The 14854-nt window shown below is 31.7% G+C and overlaps 2 protein-coding genes across 2 annotated transcripts; both read right to left on the reverse strand.

The window, feature by feature from the left end:
• Positions 1 to 5007: 5007 nt before the first annotated feature.
• LOC127111285 (zinc finger BED domain-containing protein RICESLEEPER 2) lies at positions 5008 to 6363 on the reverse strand. The gene is made up of 2 exons (XM_051046181.1): positions 6202 to 6363; positions 5008 to 6096 (listed from the first exon to the last, which is right to left on the reverse strand). The coding sequence occupies exons 1-2, from the start codon at positions 6361 to 6363 to the stop codon at positions 5008 to 5010; spliced, it is 1251 nt and encodes a 416-aa protein (XP_050902138.1).
• Positions 6364 to 13951: 7588 nt separating this feature from the next.
• On the reverse strand, positions 13952 to 14750 carry LOC127075407 (uncharacterized). The gene has a single exon (XM_051016879.1). It carries the CDS (start codon positions 14596 to 14598, stop codon positions 14137 to 14139), a length of 462 nt encoding a protein of 153 aa, XP_050872836.1. The 5' UTR covers positions 14599 to 14750; the 3' UTR covers positions 13952 to 14136.
• Between the last annotated feature and the right edge of the window lie 104 nt (positions 14751 to 14854).

The following is a 14854-nucleotide window of genomic DNA, read 5'->3' on the forward strand; positions in this document are numbered from 1 at the left end:
ACCTTTAGATTCTGAACAATTTTCAGAAGTTAACTCACCAGAGTTGGATTGAGATTTACTCAAATCCACGTTTCTGATTCCTTCACAATGACATCTCTACTAAATTCAACCTTGTTAGTGATAGGACAGTAAAGCTTATAAGCTCGTGTACTTTGGTGCCCTACAAGTAACATAACTATGCTTCTATCATCCAACTTCCTTCTCTTAGCATCTAGAACATGGTTATAACAAACATAACCAAACACCTTTAGATGGATCACACTTTGCTTATCTCCAGTCCATTTATCTAAAGGAACAATTTCCTTCAGCTTCTTGGTTGGATACCCGTTGAGCATATAGGTTGCAGTGGAAACAACTTTTCCCTACAAAGTGTGAGGTAGCTTCTTCTCCTTCAGCATGATTCTTGTCATATCAAGCAAAGTTCAGCTTCTTCTTTCATCAAGACCATTGTGTTATGGAGTGTATGGATCAGTTACATCATGCTCAATTCCATTCTTCTCGCAAAAATTTCTGAATTTTGTAGAGTTATACTCACTTCCACCATCAGTTCTAAGAACTTTAAGCTTCTAACGACTTTGATTCTCAGTCTTGATTCTGAATTTCTTAAATTCAACAAACACCTCGTGTTTGAACTTTATAAGGGATACCCACGTTATCCTTGTGAACTCGTCAACAAATGACACAAAGTATTTATCCCCTCTAAATAAAGGTATTGGAAATGGTCCACACACATCGTAATGCACCACACCTAGAGCATGTTTTCCTCTTAGAGCCATTTCAGATGCAAATGGCAGTCTTGAATGCTTCCATCTCATGCACATATTGCATGACTTCTCTGACTTCTTAATTACAGGAATTCCATGTACCACCTTCTTTTAATTCAGATGCCCTAAGCTTCTGAAGTTCAAATGACCAAATATTTTGTGCCACATCACACTTTCCTTCACAATACTTGTTGCACTAAGGCATTCAGAGTCTGTAATTTTAACATTCACTTTGAATGTTCTATTCCTTCCCTGTTCTGACATCATAATTAGCTTATGATTACAATCATACAACTTCAAAAGATTGTCCTTCATGATAATTGAAAATCCTTTCTCATGAACTGACCTACACTCATTTGATTGCTTTTCATGCCAAGAACATAACACACATTCTGAATCAACGTTGTTTTACTATTATTCAGAACTACTGTGACATTTCCAATACATTCAGCATTGAGGTATTTATCATCAACACATCTGATCTTTGTCCTATTTCTAGAGTCAAAATCAACCAGCCATTTCTTATTTATAGTAAGATGATTTGAGCAACCAATGTTCATATACCACTAGCATGCCAAATACGCATCATCAGATTCATAAGCCATCAATACATCATCAGAATCTCCTCTGGCTACATTTTCTTTTTCTGACTTCCTTTCCTTATTTTACCAACAACCAGGAGTGAAGTGGCCAAACTTCTTACAACAGTAGTACTTAACTTTCTTTTTGTCATACTTCTCCTTCCCCTTCTGAGCATTCTTCTACCTTTCAGAAGTTAAGGTTTCTGACTTCTAAACACCATCAGATCTCTTTTTGGCTTCTGACCAAGACTGCTTATGATATTTCTTACCAGAACCTGTTTTTAGAGCTTGTGTTCTACCTCAATTTCAGAGTTTCTTTCAGTCAGACGCAACTCTTGTTCCTCTATACTGCTTTGTAGCTCTTCAATTCTCATGGTGCTAAGATCCCTAGAATGTTCAATTGCTATAATCAAACCGAGGAGTGAGAGATCTAAGTACCTTCTCAATGATCCTTTCATCAGAGAGAGTTTCTCCATACGACTTTATCTCATATGTGATCAAAATCACTCTGGAGATATAGTCAGTTACCTTCTCATTGTTCTTCATGTTGAGATTCTCATACTGCTTACGTAGAGACTGAAGTTTTACCTTTTTCACTGATGCATTACCTTCGTAGCATCGTACCACTGTGTCTCACGCAACCTTCGTCATCGTCGAATCAACAATTTTCTCAGATACATTCACATCCACACACTGATGAATATAGAATAACGCCTTCGGATCCTTCTTCCTCAAATAATGTTGAGCATTCCTCTATGCATCAGTTGCATTTTCTGGAAGTGCAACCAGAACGTAACTGTCGTTGATAAGATCAATAACATCTTGGCTGCCAAACAACACATGCATCTGAATCATCCATTGATTCCAGTTCTTGCCATCGAACAATGGTAACTGTTCGCTGTGAATTTTGGCGAACAACCTCTGGTTTACCAAAACTTGTAGAATTGGGTTACTTGCAGGATCAACCACACAAATCCTAGGACATGTGCAGATCTAGATGGTCTTGAAGATGTCTAGACTCACTTTCATATCTTTCATTTCTGTTCTCTAAGTGTTTTACGTCGAAATATGTTGACTAAAGCGTTAAGTTGATGTAAATTTAACAAGATAAAGTAAATGGCGGAAAATAACTGATGAAATGTAAAGTGTCGAAAAGTAGAAAGTACAGAAAGATAAATGACTGGAAAACATAAAAGAGATTTGTAAAGAACTTTAAACTTTATAAAATAAACTTTGAAGGAATTGGTGTTTGTTTACACATACATGTTCCAAATATGACTCTTTTCTCTCACACGGGTACTTTGAGTATTTTCAGGAATTTTGTATAAGTAATTCTTCACACCCTTTTCTGATAACAACTACCCTATTTATATACAAATAACATAACTGTCACTAACGGTTAAATCCTAAAACTGTGACGAACGGCTTTCATCTTTTCGCCAGATGCTTCCACGCGTCTTCTGTCAAACGTTACAACTTTTTAAATTCAAATTTACACTTTAAGTCGAAACGACGTCTTCCTTTAGGATTTTTTTTGTCGAATTATCAAGATACTGCAATGTCTTCCATGTCTTGTTAAAGTACTTTTCTAGCTACAAAGATCTTTGTCGAAACGACGAAACCTCCATTTTGTCGAAGTGTCGAACCATGCTCATTAATCAAATCGTTTCGTCCCATGTCATCATTTGTCGAAAAAAAACATTTCGTACACCAAATCTCATGGCGTCGAAAACGCACGTATACAGTAACTTAGTACTCAGATTACTGTTTTTGTTCATCTTCAACCTTGTGCAAATCACCCAGATCTCACCAAACACTAGTGTTTTCCAATTCCACAAAATCAAGAAATATGATTCTGTTACGATTTCGATCAAAAATTCAACACGAATTCAAGAAATGAAATCAATCACACAACGCCTCACCATTCACTCGTGTTTTCCTGTGGATCTGAACTGGAGCTCTAGATACCAATTGTTAGTGCAAAAGATGAAGAAGATGAAAATGGAAGAAGAGAGAAGAAAAAGAATAACAAACTTCCACCACTCTTACAAAACGGTTACAACAAATGATTACGCACATCCACTGTGTACAATACACACACTCAATACACTACACCACACTCATAACAGTTGATAGCTACATTGTTTATATATACACAATAATAATACCACGTAGACAAAAGTGCTAACTTACACTAACTAGATTAAGGTTAACAAAACTAATACTAATACTAAATATGAATTATTTTAAAATGATTTGTCTCACTTAGGGCTGGAAATGAGTCGAGTCGAGTCGAACCCGTCGTCAGCTCGACTCGACTCGATAAGAATTGGTTTAACTCGAAACTCGACTCGAGTTCGACACGAACTTTTTTTTAAGCTCGAACTCGACTCGTTTTAAGTTCTTGAACAACTCGGTTCAACTCGTTAGGTTCAGTTTGTTTACTTCACGGACTAAAAAGTCATTTTTCAAAGTTTAAATTTTTTTATTATATTTGACATTTTAAATTATTCTTTTTAAAGGGAAAATATTAAAACAAAATAAAGCTTTCAAGAGATAAATTTAAAAGTCTAATTCAAAAACTATTCTTTTTGAGTTTAAGTTTGTCTCAAAAACTATTACAAATATAATAAAATAGTACAACAAAAACTATTAGAAATTGATACATTCCCATCACAAAATGATTATTCAACTTCAATCTTCATTACACCAACTGTCAACTGATTTACTGTCATAGCTAGTAAGGAAAGGATAACCTGCAAGATGGAAGAGGATAATTTTTAAGCCAATTAAATTCATATATCAGAATACCAACACAACATGATCATGGTATGCTATGCTAAATCAATTACTTCTATAAATAAATTCATTTTAAATATATCACAAATAGCAGTACCTTTAAAATATATCACAAATATCAGTATTTCATATATCACAAATAGCAGTACCTTAAATCAATTCTTTTTAAATTCATGAAATTTCTAGATTTATGTTACAACATTGGTATGGTTTGAACACCATATTAAAGCTCACAAATTAATATACATTGCAGCTACCTTTTAAATATATCACAATTAACACAATACTAGTTCCTCATATATAACAAATAGCAGTACTTTAAATGATTAATTCTTTTTAAATTCATGAAATTTCTAGATTTATGTTACAACACTGGTATAGTTTAAACACCCTATTAATTGTATGAGATGCTAACAACTAACAAGTAATAAAGACTAAATACACAGTTAATTATACAACAATCTCACTCACCTGCATTGATAGCTCTCTATTTATCATCAAGGGAGTAATGTAATTTCTGTTTGCACTTGCTCCACCTATTAATAAAAAGAAGAATTTAGTTTTAAAAATTATCAATGCTATTTTTAAAAGTTTATATTATACTTAATAATCAAAAGAGAGCATATTACCTTAGGTTTGTTCCTAATTCCATGCAATATTCGAAGCCAATCACCACCACAAATTAAAGCTTCGACAGTAGATGAACTTAAAGAAGCTCGAAATGAATCGATAACTCTCCCTCCGGCGCTAAAAGTTGACTCCGAAGCCACAGTAGATATTGGAATGGCAAGAACATCTGCTGCCATATGGGACAACACTCTATATTTTCCACAATTCAATTTCCACCATTCCAAGGCACAAAATTACATATGGCCGTTATCTTTAGGTTTGTAAGTTGGCTCATTCAAATACTCTTCAATTTCAGATTTTACAGCAGGAATTGCTTGTTGTTCTTCGACATAATTCATTAACAATGACCACCCTGAGGATTTTTGTGACTCCAAAATAAGCTCATTTTGATCAACACCACTTCTACTAGATCCTTCTTCACTATGCTCACTAAGTATATCAGCATACTCTTTGTACATATCATCAAGCGTGATACGCACATTTTCTATATTTTTTCTAGCTTCAACTTCCGGATAAATTAAGGGAAAACACATGTTAACACCCATCATTTTGATCCTAGGGTCCAAAACAGAAGCAAGCGACATAACAAGATTACATTGACTCCAATATTTGTCAAATTTTCCCTTCATCGCTTTTGCCATTTCTTTCATAAAATCAGATTCATCTTGGATAGCTTGATCTAAAACTAGTTTGATTCGAAATACCTCAGCAAGATATAAGTTAGCAGTTGGATATTCACTACCTAAAATAATATTTGTAACAACATTAAATACCTCTAGCAACTTGGAAACTTTTTCAACCTTTTCCCAATCATCATCATCTGGAAGAGTTGTATAGCTTGGTTCTCGATCTTGAAAACGAGGGAAGACTTCTTTGAACTGCATTGCAACTGACAACATTTGATAGGTGGAGTTCCAACGAGTAGGGCAATCAAGAATTAATTTTTTACCACCAAGCTTTAGTTGTTGAACTATTTGTGAGAATGTTTGCAACCTTGCTTCAAACTGATTGATGAACTTCACACTTTCACGCACGTCTTCAACTATTTTTGCTATTTTCCCAATACCATCTTGAACAAGCAAATTTAGTATATGCGCACAACAACGCACATGAAATAACTTTCCATCTAACACTAATTTCCGGTGCCTTAAAATCAGAATTTTTAACTCTTTCAAACATCTATCGTTGTAATGTGCATTATCCACTGACACACTAAATATTTTATTTTCAATACCCCAATCTTTAAGACATTTGAAGATAGCATCAACAATATCAACACCACGCCGAGGAGGAGGAACATGAACAAAACTAAGAATGCGTTTCTGCAAAACCCAGTCAGCATCAATGAAATGGCTAGTTAGCACCATGTATTCTATCTTCTGACTTTGTGACTTTCATAAATCAGTGGTCAAACAAATCTTATTTACTGTCCTTAAAGTAGACTTCAACTTTTTTCTTTCAGCTTCATAAACAGCAATACAATCATTCTTCAATGTCTTCCGACTAATTTTCTCATATGAAATATTAGAATACTTCATCATAAAATGAAAACCTTCTTCCTCAATAATACTAGATGCATGTTCATCCATCATAATCCAATGTGCGGTGGCTTCTCGTTATCTTTCATGGTCATATTTACCTCCTGAATTCATTAGTAGTGGTCCAGAAAGCTTCTCATCAATCTTGCTTTTTGCTGGTTGAAAGTTTAATTTTTTTGTTGTGCTACTAGCTTCTTGTAAACATGACATGTTTGTTTTAAATGCCTCATCAAATGACTGGTTGATCCACTAACAACAACAGAATAATTGTTTTTACCGTGTATACATTGCCATTTTTTTCCATTCTTTAATTCCACTTTTTTGAAGTGATCCCAAACTAGAGAAGTTTTCTTCCTCTTGGACTTTTGAATAACAATGTCACTGCTCTCAATATTTTCTTCATTCACAACTTCATTTGCCGGTGTTGATTCATTTGTTGGTGGTGATTGTGAATCTCCCAATGATTCAATTGAGGTACTGTATGACATATCTACAATAGAAAAATAAATAAAACCACAAGTTCCATTAAAAAAATCATTAAAATTTTTAAATAGAACATAATAAAAAAATTCTCATAACAGAGTTATATATTTAGTTCAAACCAAGAAAAATAGATTCAGAAAGAACATATACAAAACAAAGAAAATAAATAAAATCCTCATAACAGAGTTATAGTTCATTATATACAGGAAGAACATATTCAACATATTCAGAACACAGTAAAAAATGACAAAGCTACTAAAACAATCAGATGATGAGAATAATAATATTTATCTCTATTGAAAAAAATTGTTGAATCTGGAAGAAAGAGTTAAAATTTTTTTTCTTCAGAATAGAGAACAAAGACTGAAAATACGTAATATGAAGGATGAAGGAAATTCTCTAAAACCTAAAATCTAAAAAGGAATACTAAAGGTTTTGCTTTTGGAAAATGCAATACTAATAAATGGGCATATTTAAAATCTTAAAAATAGTTAATAATAATAATAAAGTCAAAAATAATATAAAAGGATACAAATTAAATCATATAAATGGTACAATATTTAAAAAACGTTATTTTTAAAGTGGTAGTTTAAAAAACAAATTTAGAAGTAGTTTAAAATGACACTTTAAAATTAAAAGTCACGATGCATTATATTTTTTTTTTGAGTTAGAAGTATTTTACTTTGTATAAAAAAATATCACAAGTATTTTTTAAAATATTTAATTTGATAAGTTAAAAGGTTAAAATCTATACATTATTTTTTTAAACGATACTATTGAGATATATGATTTAAAAATATTATATATATATATATATATATATATATATATATATATATATATATATATATATATATATATATATATATATATATATATATATATATATATATATATATATATATATATATATATATATATATATATATATATATATATATATATATATAACCGAGTCGACTCATGAACCTAACGAGTCGAACTATACATAGCTCAAGTTCAGCTCATTTATTTTACGAACTTAGTTTTGAGCTCAAGTTCGACTCATTTGGTTCATGAACCAAGTCCAACGAATTAATTATCGAATCGAGTCTCGAACTATTTTCGAGTTGGTTTGGTTCATTTCCAGCCCTACTCACTTAAACTTTAGTGGTCTCACTTATTATTAAAAATAACATACTTATATTCTTTAAAAAAACCTATTTATTATAATAAATTAGACTTAATTTCTTTAAAATAGTTATCAAATCAATTAAGACGACCAATATATACGTGAAATTAAAAAAAAATTAACAAAATTTATGTTATAAATTTTTCTGTTAATTCTTTTAAAAGTCAAAATCATGTTATAGATTTTTTTTATTAACCCCTTTAGAAGAAGTGAGTCAAATGTTCTTTATAAAATTATTAACAAAAATAGATTTTTAAATAGATAAAGTGAGTCAAGTTAACCTTTAATAATAGATCAAACTTAGACTTTAATTTTTTTATGCTTAAGTATGTCGGTGATTCTCTTAAATATACAATATTTTGTTTTTAGTGTATGTTGGGTTTGACTTTTAAAATAGGCAAAAACAATTATGGAGGTGTAGAATTGTTTTTGGAATGATTTTGAGATGTTTGATCTTTTTAAAGTAGAATTGATTATGTCTCCAAAACTGATTCTACTTGAAATTAGAATTTGTAGTTTTTGAGTTTAAATTGAAATATATTGTTCAACTCAATTTTACATAAAATTATCCAAACATAAATCATTTTACATTCAACGCTCGTTAAACCATAATAAACTTTATATAATCAATTCACTCAAAATCATTTTTCTCTATCACATAACTAACATACGCTTAATCCCTCAAAATATTTTCTTCGAACTTTGGTCCCTTTAAAATTTTCATTCACACTATTGATGTCTTCAGTTAACTTCTGTTGATGAAGGATGACATCATGACATATTTCCAGTCTCTTGAAAAAAATCATTTATAAGTGTTTTGCTCTAAAAATAAAAATAAATCGAGATATGTTCGGAATGTTACGAGTGTGAAGAAGATTTTCATTATCTATCTTAGTTTAGTTTGATAAAAACAAAAGCTTATCAAAAAATAAATATCAAAGAAGAAAAAGTTTAAAATCAAGAATCTAGTATGTGAAGAAAAGATCAACTTGAAATATGATTTCGATGAAGACAAATAACTATAAAAAGGATACATATCTCAATCAAGGTTAAAAAAAAAGATCAAGCTTGTAAAGCCTAAGATGATTTGAAAGCCTAAGATGATTTAAATTCAAATGGAATTAATCATTAAGTACGGTACAATATCAATTCACTTTGTATAAAACTTTAGGTGCTCAAAAATCTTCATCTCATCTTTTCTAAACATTTACCAAAGATCCATACATCACACATTATCAAACCATAACTTTTCAAAGGTAACGATTCAAATTTTACCATAGCGTAATCGGTTACACTATTAGTGTAATCGATTACACAACATCTCTTCCAACCAAAATATGACTTTTAAAGGGTGTAACCGATTACACTAAAAGTGCAACCAATTACACATGCGGAAAATATTAAAAATCTGAACCATTGTGATACCTTTTCATTACAATTGTTCATGAATCTTCCTCATACCATTGCATCAAATCCTAAAGGCATTATGGAATGTATTTAAGCCAAAATGCATTTGATTTCAAGCCTACCTCTTTCACTCACATTTTCAAACAGTTCATTCAAATTTCAAGTGTTCAAAATACAAATTTCATAGAAACGTTTTGTTGCATAATTGTCATTTATCATTAAAAAGTTTCTTAAACTATTTAAGCACTTAAGTTTTATATTATTGTGAGTTGTTTATTGAAAGGGAAGATTAAAATTTAGAATTTTAGAAAGTGTCCAAAATCATTGTTAGTAAAAATATATTTTTACCAATTTGTTGTAACTTGTTCACCAAGTTGTGGTGACAAGCAAGTGTAGAAGAAATTTGTGTGTTTTCTTTAAGTTTTATGTAAAAAAAAGTGGTGTGCTTTCTTGTGTATGTTAGAAGATTGTAAGAGGGACTTGGAGTGAGGCTTATACAAAGATCTAATATAGTGAAAAATCTTTCAAGGTGTAAAGGGACTAGATATATCCTTTAGTTAGAAATGGGAACTAGGATAAATCTTTTGTGTCTTTTATTTTCCTGTACTTAATTTTTTTATGTATTTTCATTTAAAGTTCATACACTTAATTTGGGAAAAAATATAAAGGAAGGAATTGTCGTATAAGAGAAGAAAAATTCAGAAAAGCTAATTCACCATTTCCCCCTCTTAGGTTGCACTTTAAAGTTACAACGAAACTTTGCAGATCCTTTCTATGTGTTATGAGGGAAGTCTTAACAACTAATTAACTCAAAATTCAATCAAGGTCAAGGTTTGTATGATTTCCGTTTCATGAAAAATCAGTATTTAAAAAATTCATATTTAAATCATCTCACGTCAAAATAACTTCAATTTTTGTGAGAGAAATGCTTATAATGTAATAAACTTTTATGCTAAAAACTAATTAAAAAATCAAAGTTTAGGTCACTATAAGCATATATTCAAGATGAAACAATTTGAATAATGTTGTGTTTGAATAAATGAGAGATTTAGAGACAAAATCAACGATGGATTAGCGACCACTTCTTGGTTTAAATAAGATGTTCATCTTATGCGACATATTTAACAACATATTATGGATTTTACTATGAATCTTCATCTATTACGACGGATTTATCGACCAAAATGTCGTTGCTATATATTTAAGTAATATTAATAATATAAATGGACTCAATTGTCCCGCTACATGCCATGTCAACATCTTTATCATACTAACGATTGTCAACATCTTTATCGTATGTCAAATGTATGCTTAGTCCCCAAAAATATATCATATGATGTGTCATGTCATCCTTTCTCAACGAAAATTATCAATAGCGTGGATGAAAAAACTATAAGTAGATCAAAATTTGTAAAAAAAAAACATTTTAAAATACTAAAAGCAAAATTTAATATGTTTAAGAGAATTATAAATATTTGATTTTTTTTTAAATAACCAACTATTTCAATTTAATTTCTTAAATGACCACAATTTGAATTTATTTACCAAAATAATCATGTTTCATGGACACGTTTATAGCATGCGTCAGTTCAACAGAAACATGCATTTTATCATTGAGCAGAGTCGCCATCACCATTGTCGCATGTATACAGTGTAGCCAATGCAATTGGCGCATGCTTATTATAAATCATGTGCATGCGCTATTGCATGTGGCGCAAACTTTATGTATTTTTTTAAATTTTAAATTTTATATTTATAAATAAATAAAACAAATAGGTAAATGAAAAATAATTATTATTATTATGATATAAAGTCAAAATACATAACAATTTAGAACAAAATCAATGACCCTCCCGATTGAAATGCCTCTTTGTTCCACATCCTGGTGTGTTAGCCTGTCTTTGAAGTCTCCTACAATTTTTCTGAGGTGTTTGGGATCTTTGAGTACTGACACGATACAATGGTGGCTGGTGTGAAGGTCTGGTGGAAGGTCCAGCGGTATTTGATAAATTTGTCAATATTTCTCCATAATAGCTAGGGGTGTTACCGTCAACAGCGCTGCCGTAATTGAGTTTGGTGCTCGTGTTGTCGTAGTTGGGTCGTTGTGGTTGGATGGTTTGTGGAGGATATGGTTGCCCGAATTGGGACATTGAATCGTTTTGGAAACGAAGCAATGGTCCATGTGGTGTAATAAAGTCAAACAATGGTTGGGTGTTGTGGCGTTGGGATATTTGGATGTTCATAAGTTAGGGGTTATGATGGGATGAGATTGAATCATATGAACCATCCGGGATATAGACAAATATGATGGTTGCGTATGGTTATTGGTGGTTAGGGTTTGGTTCCTGGTTTTGAGTTTGGGTGTGTGACATGAATTAGTTGCATGGTTGAGTGTATAGGGTAGGGTGATGGTGTGAGGTTGGTCGTTGGGTTTATGTGGGTTGACATTGTTCTTAGGCGGGAATTTGTTGTTGGACGTTTGATGATGAAGCTCGTTGGCATGGATCAATCAAATACCTTGGCTCAGACACAAACTGTGGCGTTGTAACCGACCTAAACCATGCCATATAATGTTGAGTTGGTTTAACACCATGTATGATTGGTTCGTTTAAGATGTGGTGTCGTCGATTCCTCCAATGACGACACATCTCTTTTGTAAAGTCTCTCCAATCGGAATAATCCCATTGACCATCGACTCTTTGTTGATGTCAGTCTCCCAAACACGTCAGAGATTCTGGAATTTGTTGTTGCATGTCGAACTGCTGCTTTACACGGTCACTCTAGTGCATCTCCATAATAGTGAACTGGATGATTGGTGTTTTTGTTGTCCAAATTGCATTGTCATCATGGTTAACCTGATGATCAAGACCCAAATACGGCCTCCAGATAAATTATATAAGAATTTGACATGATTAGAGGATATGTAATCGGATAATTTTTTAAAATCAAAAGTAGAGTTGTTTAGTAGTAATACATTATCTGGTCTAATGTGGTCTAAAAGATTGTGATAGACTACTACACCATGTTTGGGACACCTGTTGTAGTTCATCCCCTTAAAATATTGAAAATATATTAGTTACGAAAAGATTGAAAATATATTAGTTACGAAAAGATTGAAAATATATTTGTGACAGTTAGTTGTAGTATAAAGTCTAACAAATTAGAAGAGTTAAGATAAATTTACTTTGTTGCGTAGGGGAATGTGAATGGTTTCTCGTTGACCGGGGCGAGTGACAACATTCTTGACCAACCCCATGCAAGAATAAAACGTACAAGTATTTTTTTTGGCATTTTTACACAACGAACTATATAAATGGGACAAAACAGCTGAATCCCAACTATATGTGCCTATTTTATTTATGTTTCATAACAACGGCAAATGCATAATATTTACCGTATTACCAGTACTTTCAGGAAATAAAAAAAATTACTAAATAGAATCATAATATAACATCGAGCTTTAATCATCTTTTCATACTCAGTAGATTCTTCTGATCTTTTCACCATCTGTAATGTCTCCATTTAACAAACGATTCAAGGTCCTATTAAGATGTTCAAACGTATCTACATTCCAAAGTCGGGTCTTCATCGGAGGCTGCACTGCTGAGAAGATTAAATCGGCATTTCTCTTGTGAATATAAGGACACAAGTATGAATATGTAGACATTTTAAAGAAAATTGAAGGAGATTGAAGGAAAATGGAAGAAGAGAGTAAGAAGTTGTGTGAAAAATTATGGGAGGGTGTAGTTGTATTTATAGATGATTGGTGGAGAAGTAGCCATATGCATTGACGCACACATATACTGCAATATGCATAGGCCATTGCATGTGGTCCCTACACATGGCTTACACATACATGCGTCATTGCTTGTGGCGCCAATGAATTCCATTTTCATTGGATGCGCCCATGCAATTGGCGTCTAGGTTAGATATTTTTTGAAAAGTGATTATTTTGATAAGATGGTTATTTAAGAAATTAAATTTTAAAAAAATAGTTATTTAAAAAATTAAATTTAAAAAAGTGATTATTTTAAAAAAATCAAATTTTTTAAACTAAACTTACTTGATTTAAATAAAAATTTATTTAGCCTAACTTATTTTCATTTTGGTTGTGCCCATTTCTTCTCTCAATCATCAAACACAGAGTTTTATATAAAATTTAATATTATCTTTGTTGCTTTTTATTTGACAGTTAAAAGTTGTTTACAATACCAAAGTTAATAAACTTTGTTACATTTTTAAGTATAGTTTTTATTAGATTTATAATACTAATAAATATTTATTATCTTAAATAATATTTATCTTTATAATAAATAGATAGACATAATTTGATCAAATTGAAAACTATAGCTTAAATAAATAAATAAATAAAATCGACAAGTAACATGACATTTGTCTATTACTACTATTTTGTAGTAATACATTGTTTGTTAGTCATAATCATACCCAATTCTATTTAATCTAACAAACACTTGATGTCCAATTAAATCAATGTAACACCACCTCACCACATCAACAACCGCAACTTTTAAAAAACCGGAATCTCAATAATGATAGAAAATTAAAACCCATAACAAATACAAACCAATAATATCAAATATATTACCAAAAAAAAAGCATTATAGTGGTTGTAATATGAATGAATTTACAAAATGACCCTCGACCCTTCACCTTTACTAAAAAATACAACATGAATAAAAAAAAGAAACAAGCTAAGAATGGAATATAAGATAAAAACAGCAAGAAAGAAAGAAAGATAGAACTCACGAATTCTGCATCACCTCAAGTTTGTTAGCATTATTATTATTATTAATATTAAAATTATCATCATCATGACGAAACGACTCGTTTTGCTCTGAGTTTCTTCTTATGTAGCCAAACAGACAGAGAAAAACGGAAACCACTAATAAACTGACACCTGTGACTCCACACACCAAGCTTGCAATTATTAATGCTTTACTCAACGGTGTTCTGTCGTGAACGGTGGTTTTCGGCAACGCCGGAGGCACGGAATCTGTGACATTCCAATTAAATGCATCGGGAGAAGATGAAGAAGAAGAGTTGTTGCTGTTGAAGAAGGATCTCATATCCGAGGGAGGATTGGCCGGCGGCGACGACTGGTAGTCGAGTCCGTGATCGGATGGACGGAGTTCCCTGCCGGCGGAGCTTCCGGCGAGTAAGATAGTTATCGTGATTGCGGTGATAAATCCCGTGAGCGAAGTCATGGACGAGTAAACTAGAAAACAATCCAAAGGACTAGTGTTCTCGTGTCCTTACATTTATAATGTGAGGAAAAAAAAGAACTTTTTATATTGATTTAGTAAGTGATTTGAAATTGAACTACTATTATTTTTATGCGACTTCGTTAATAAAAGGTATAAATAATTTGGATGTGATGTAGTTATTTATGTTGCTTAGCTTTTAAGTATTTGTTTTCTCGTGACAAGCTATAGAATTTATAGTAGAGAACAATTGATATCG

The sequence above is a fragment of the Lathyrus oleraceus genome, chromosome 1 (assembly GCF_024323335.1).
Source record: "Lathyrus oleraceus cultivar Zhongwan6 chromosome 1, CAAS_Psat_ZW6_1.0, whole genome shotgun sequence".
In the NCBI taxonomy this organism is placed as follows: Eukaryota; Viridiplantae; Streptophyta; class Magnoliopsida; order Fabales; family Fabaceae; genus Lathyrus; species Lathyrus oleraceus.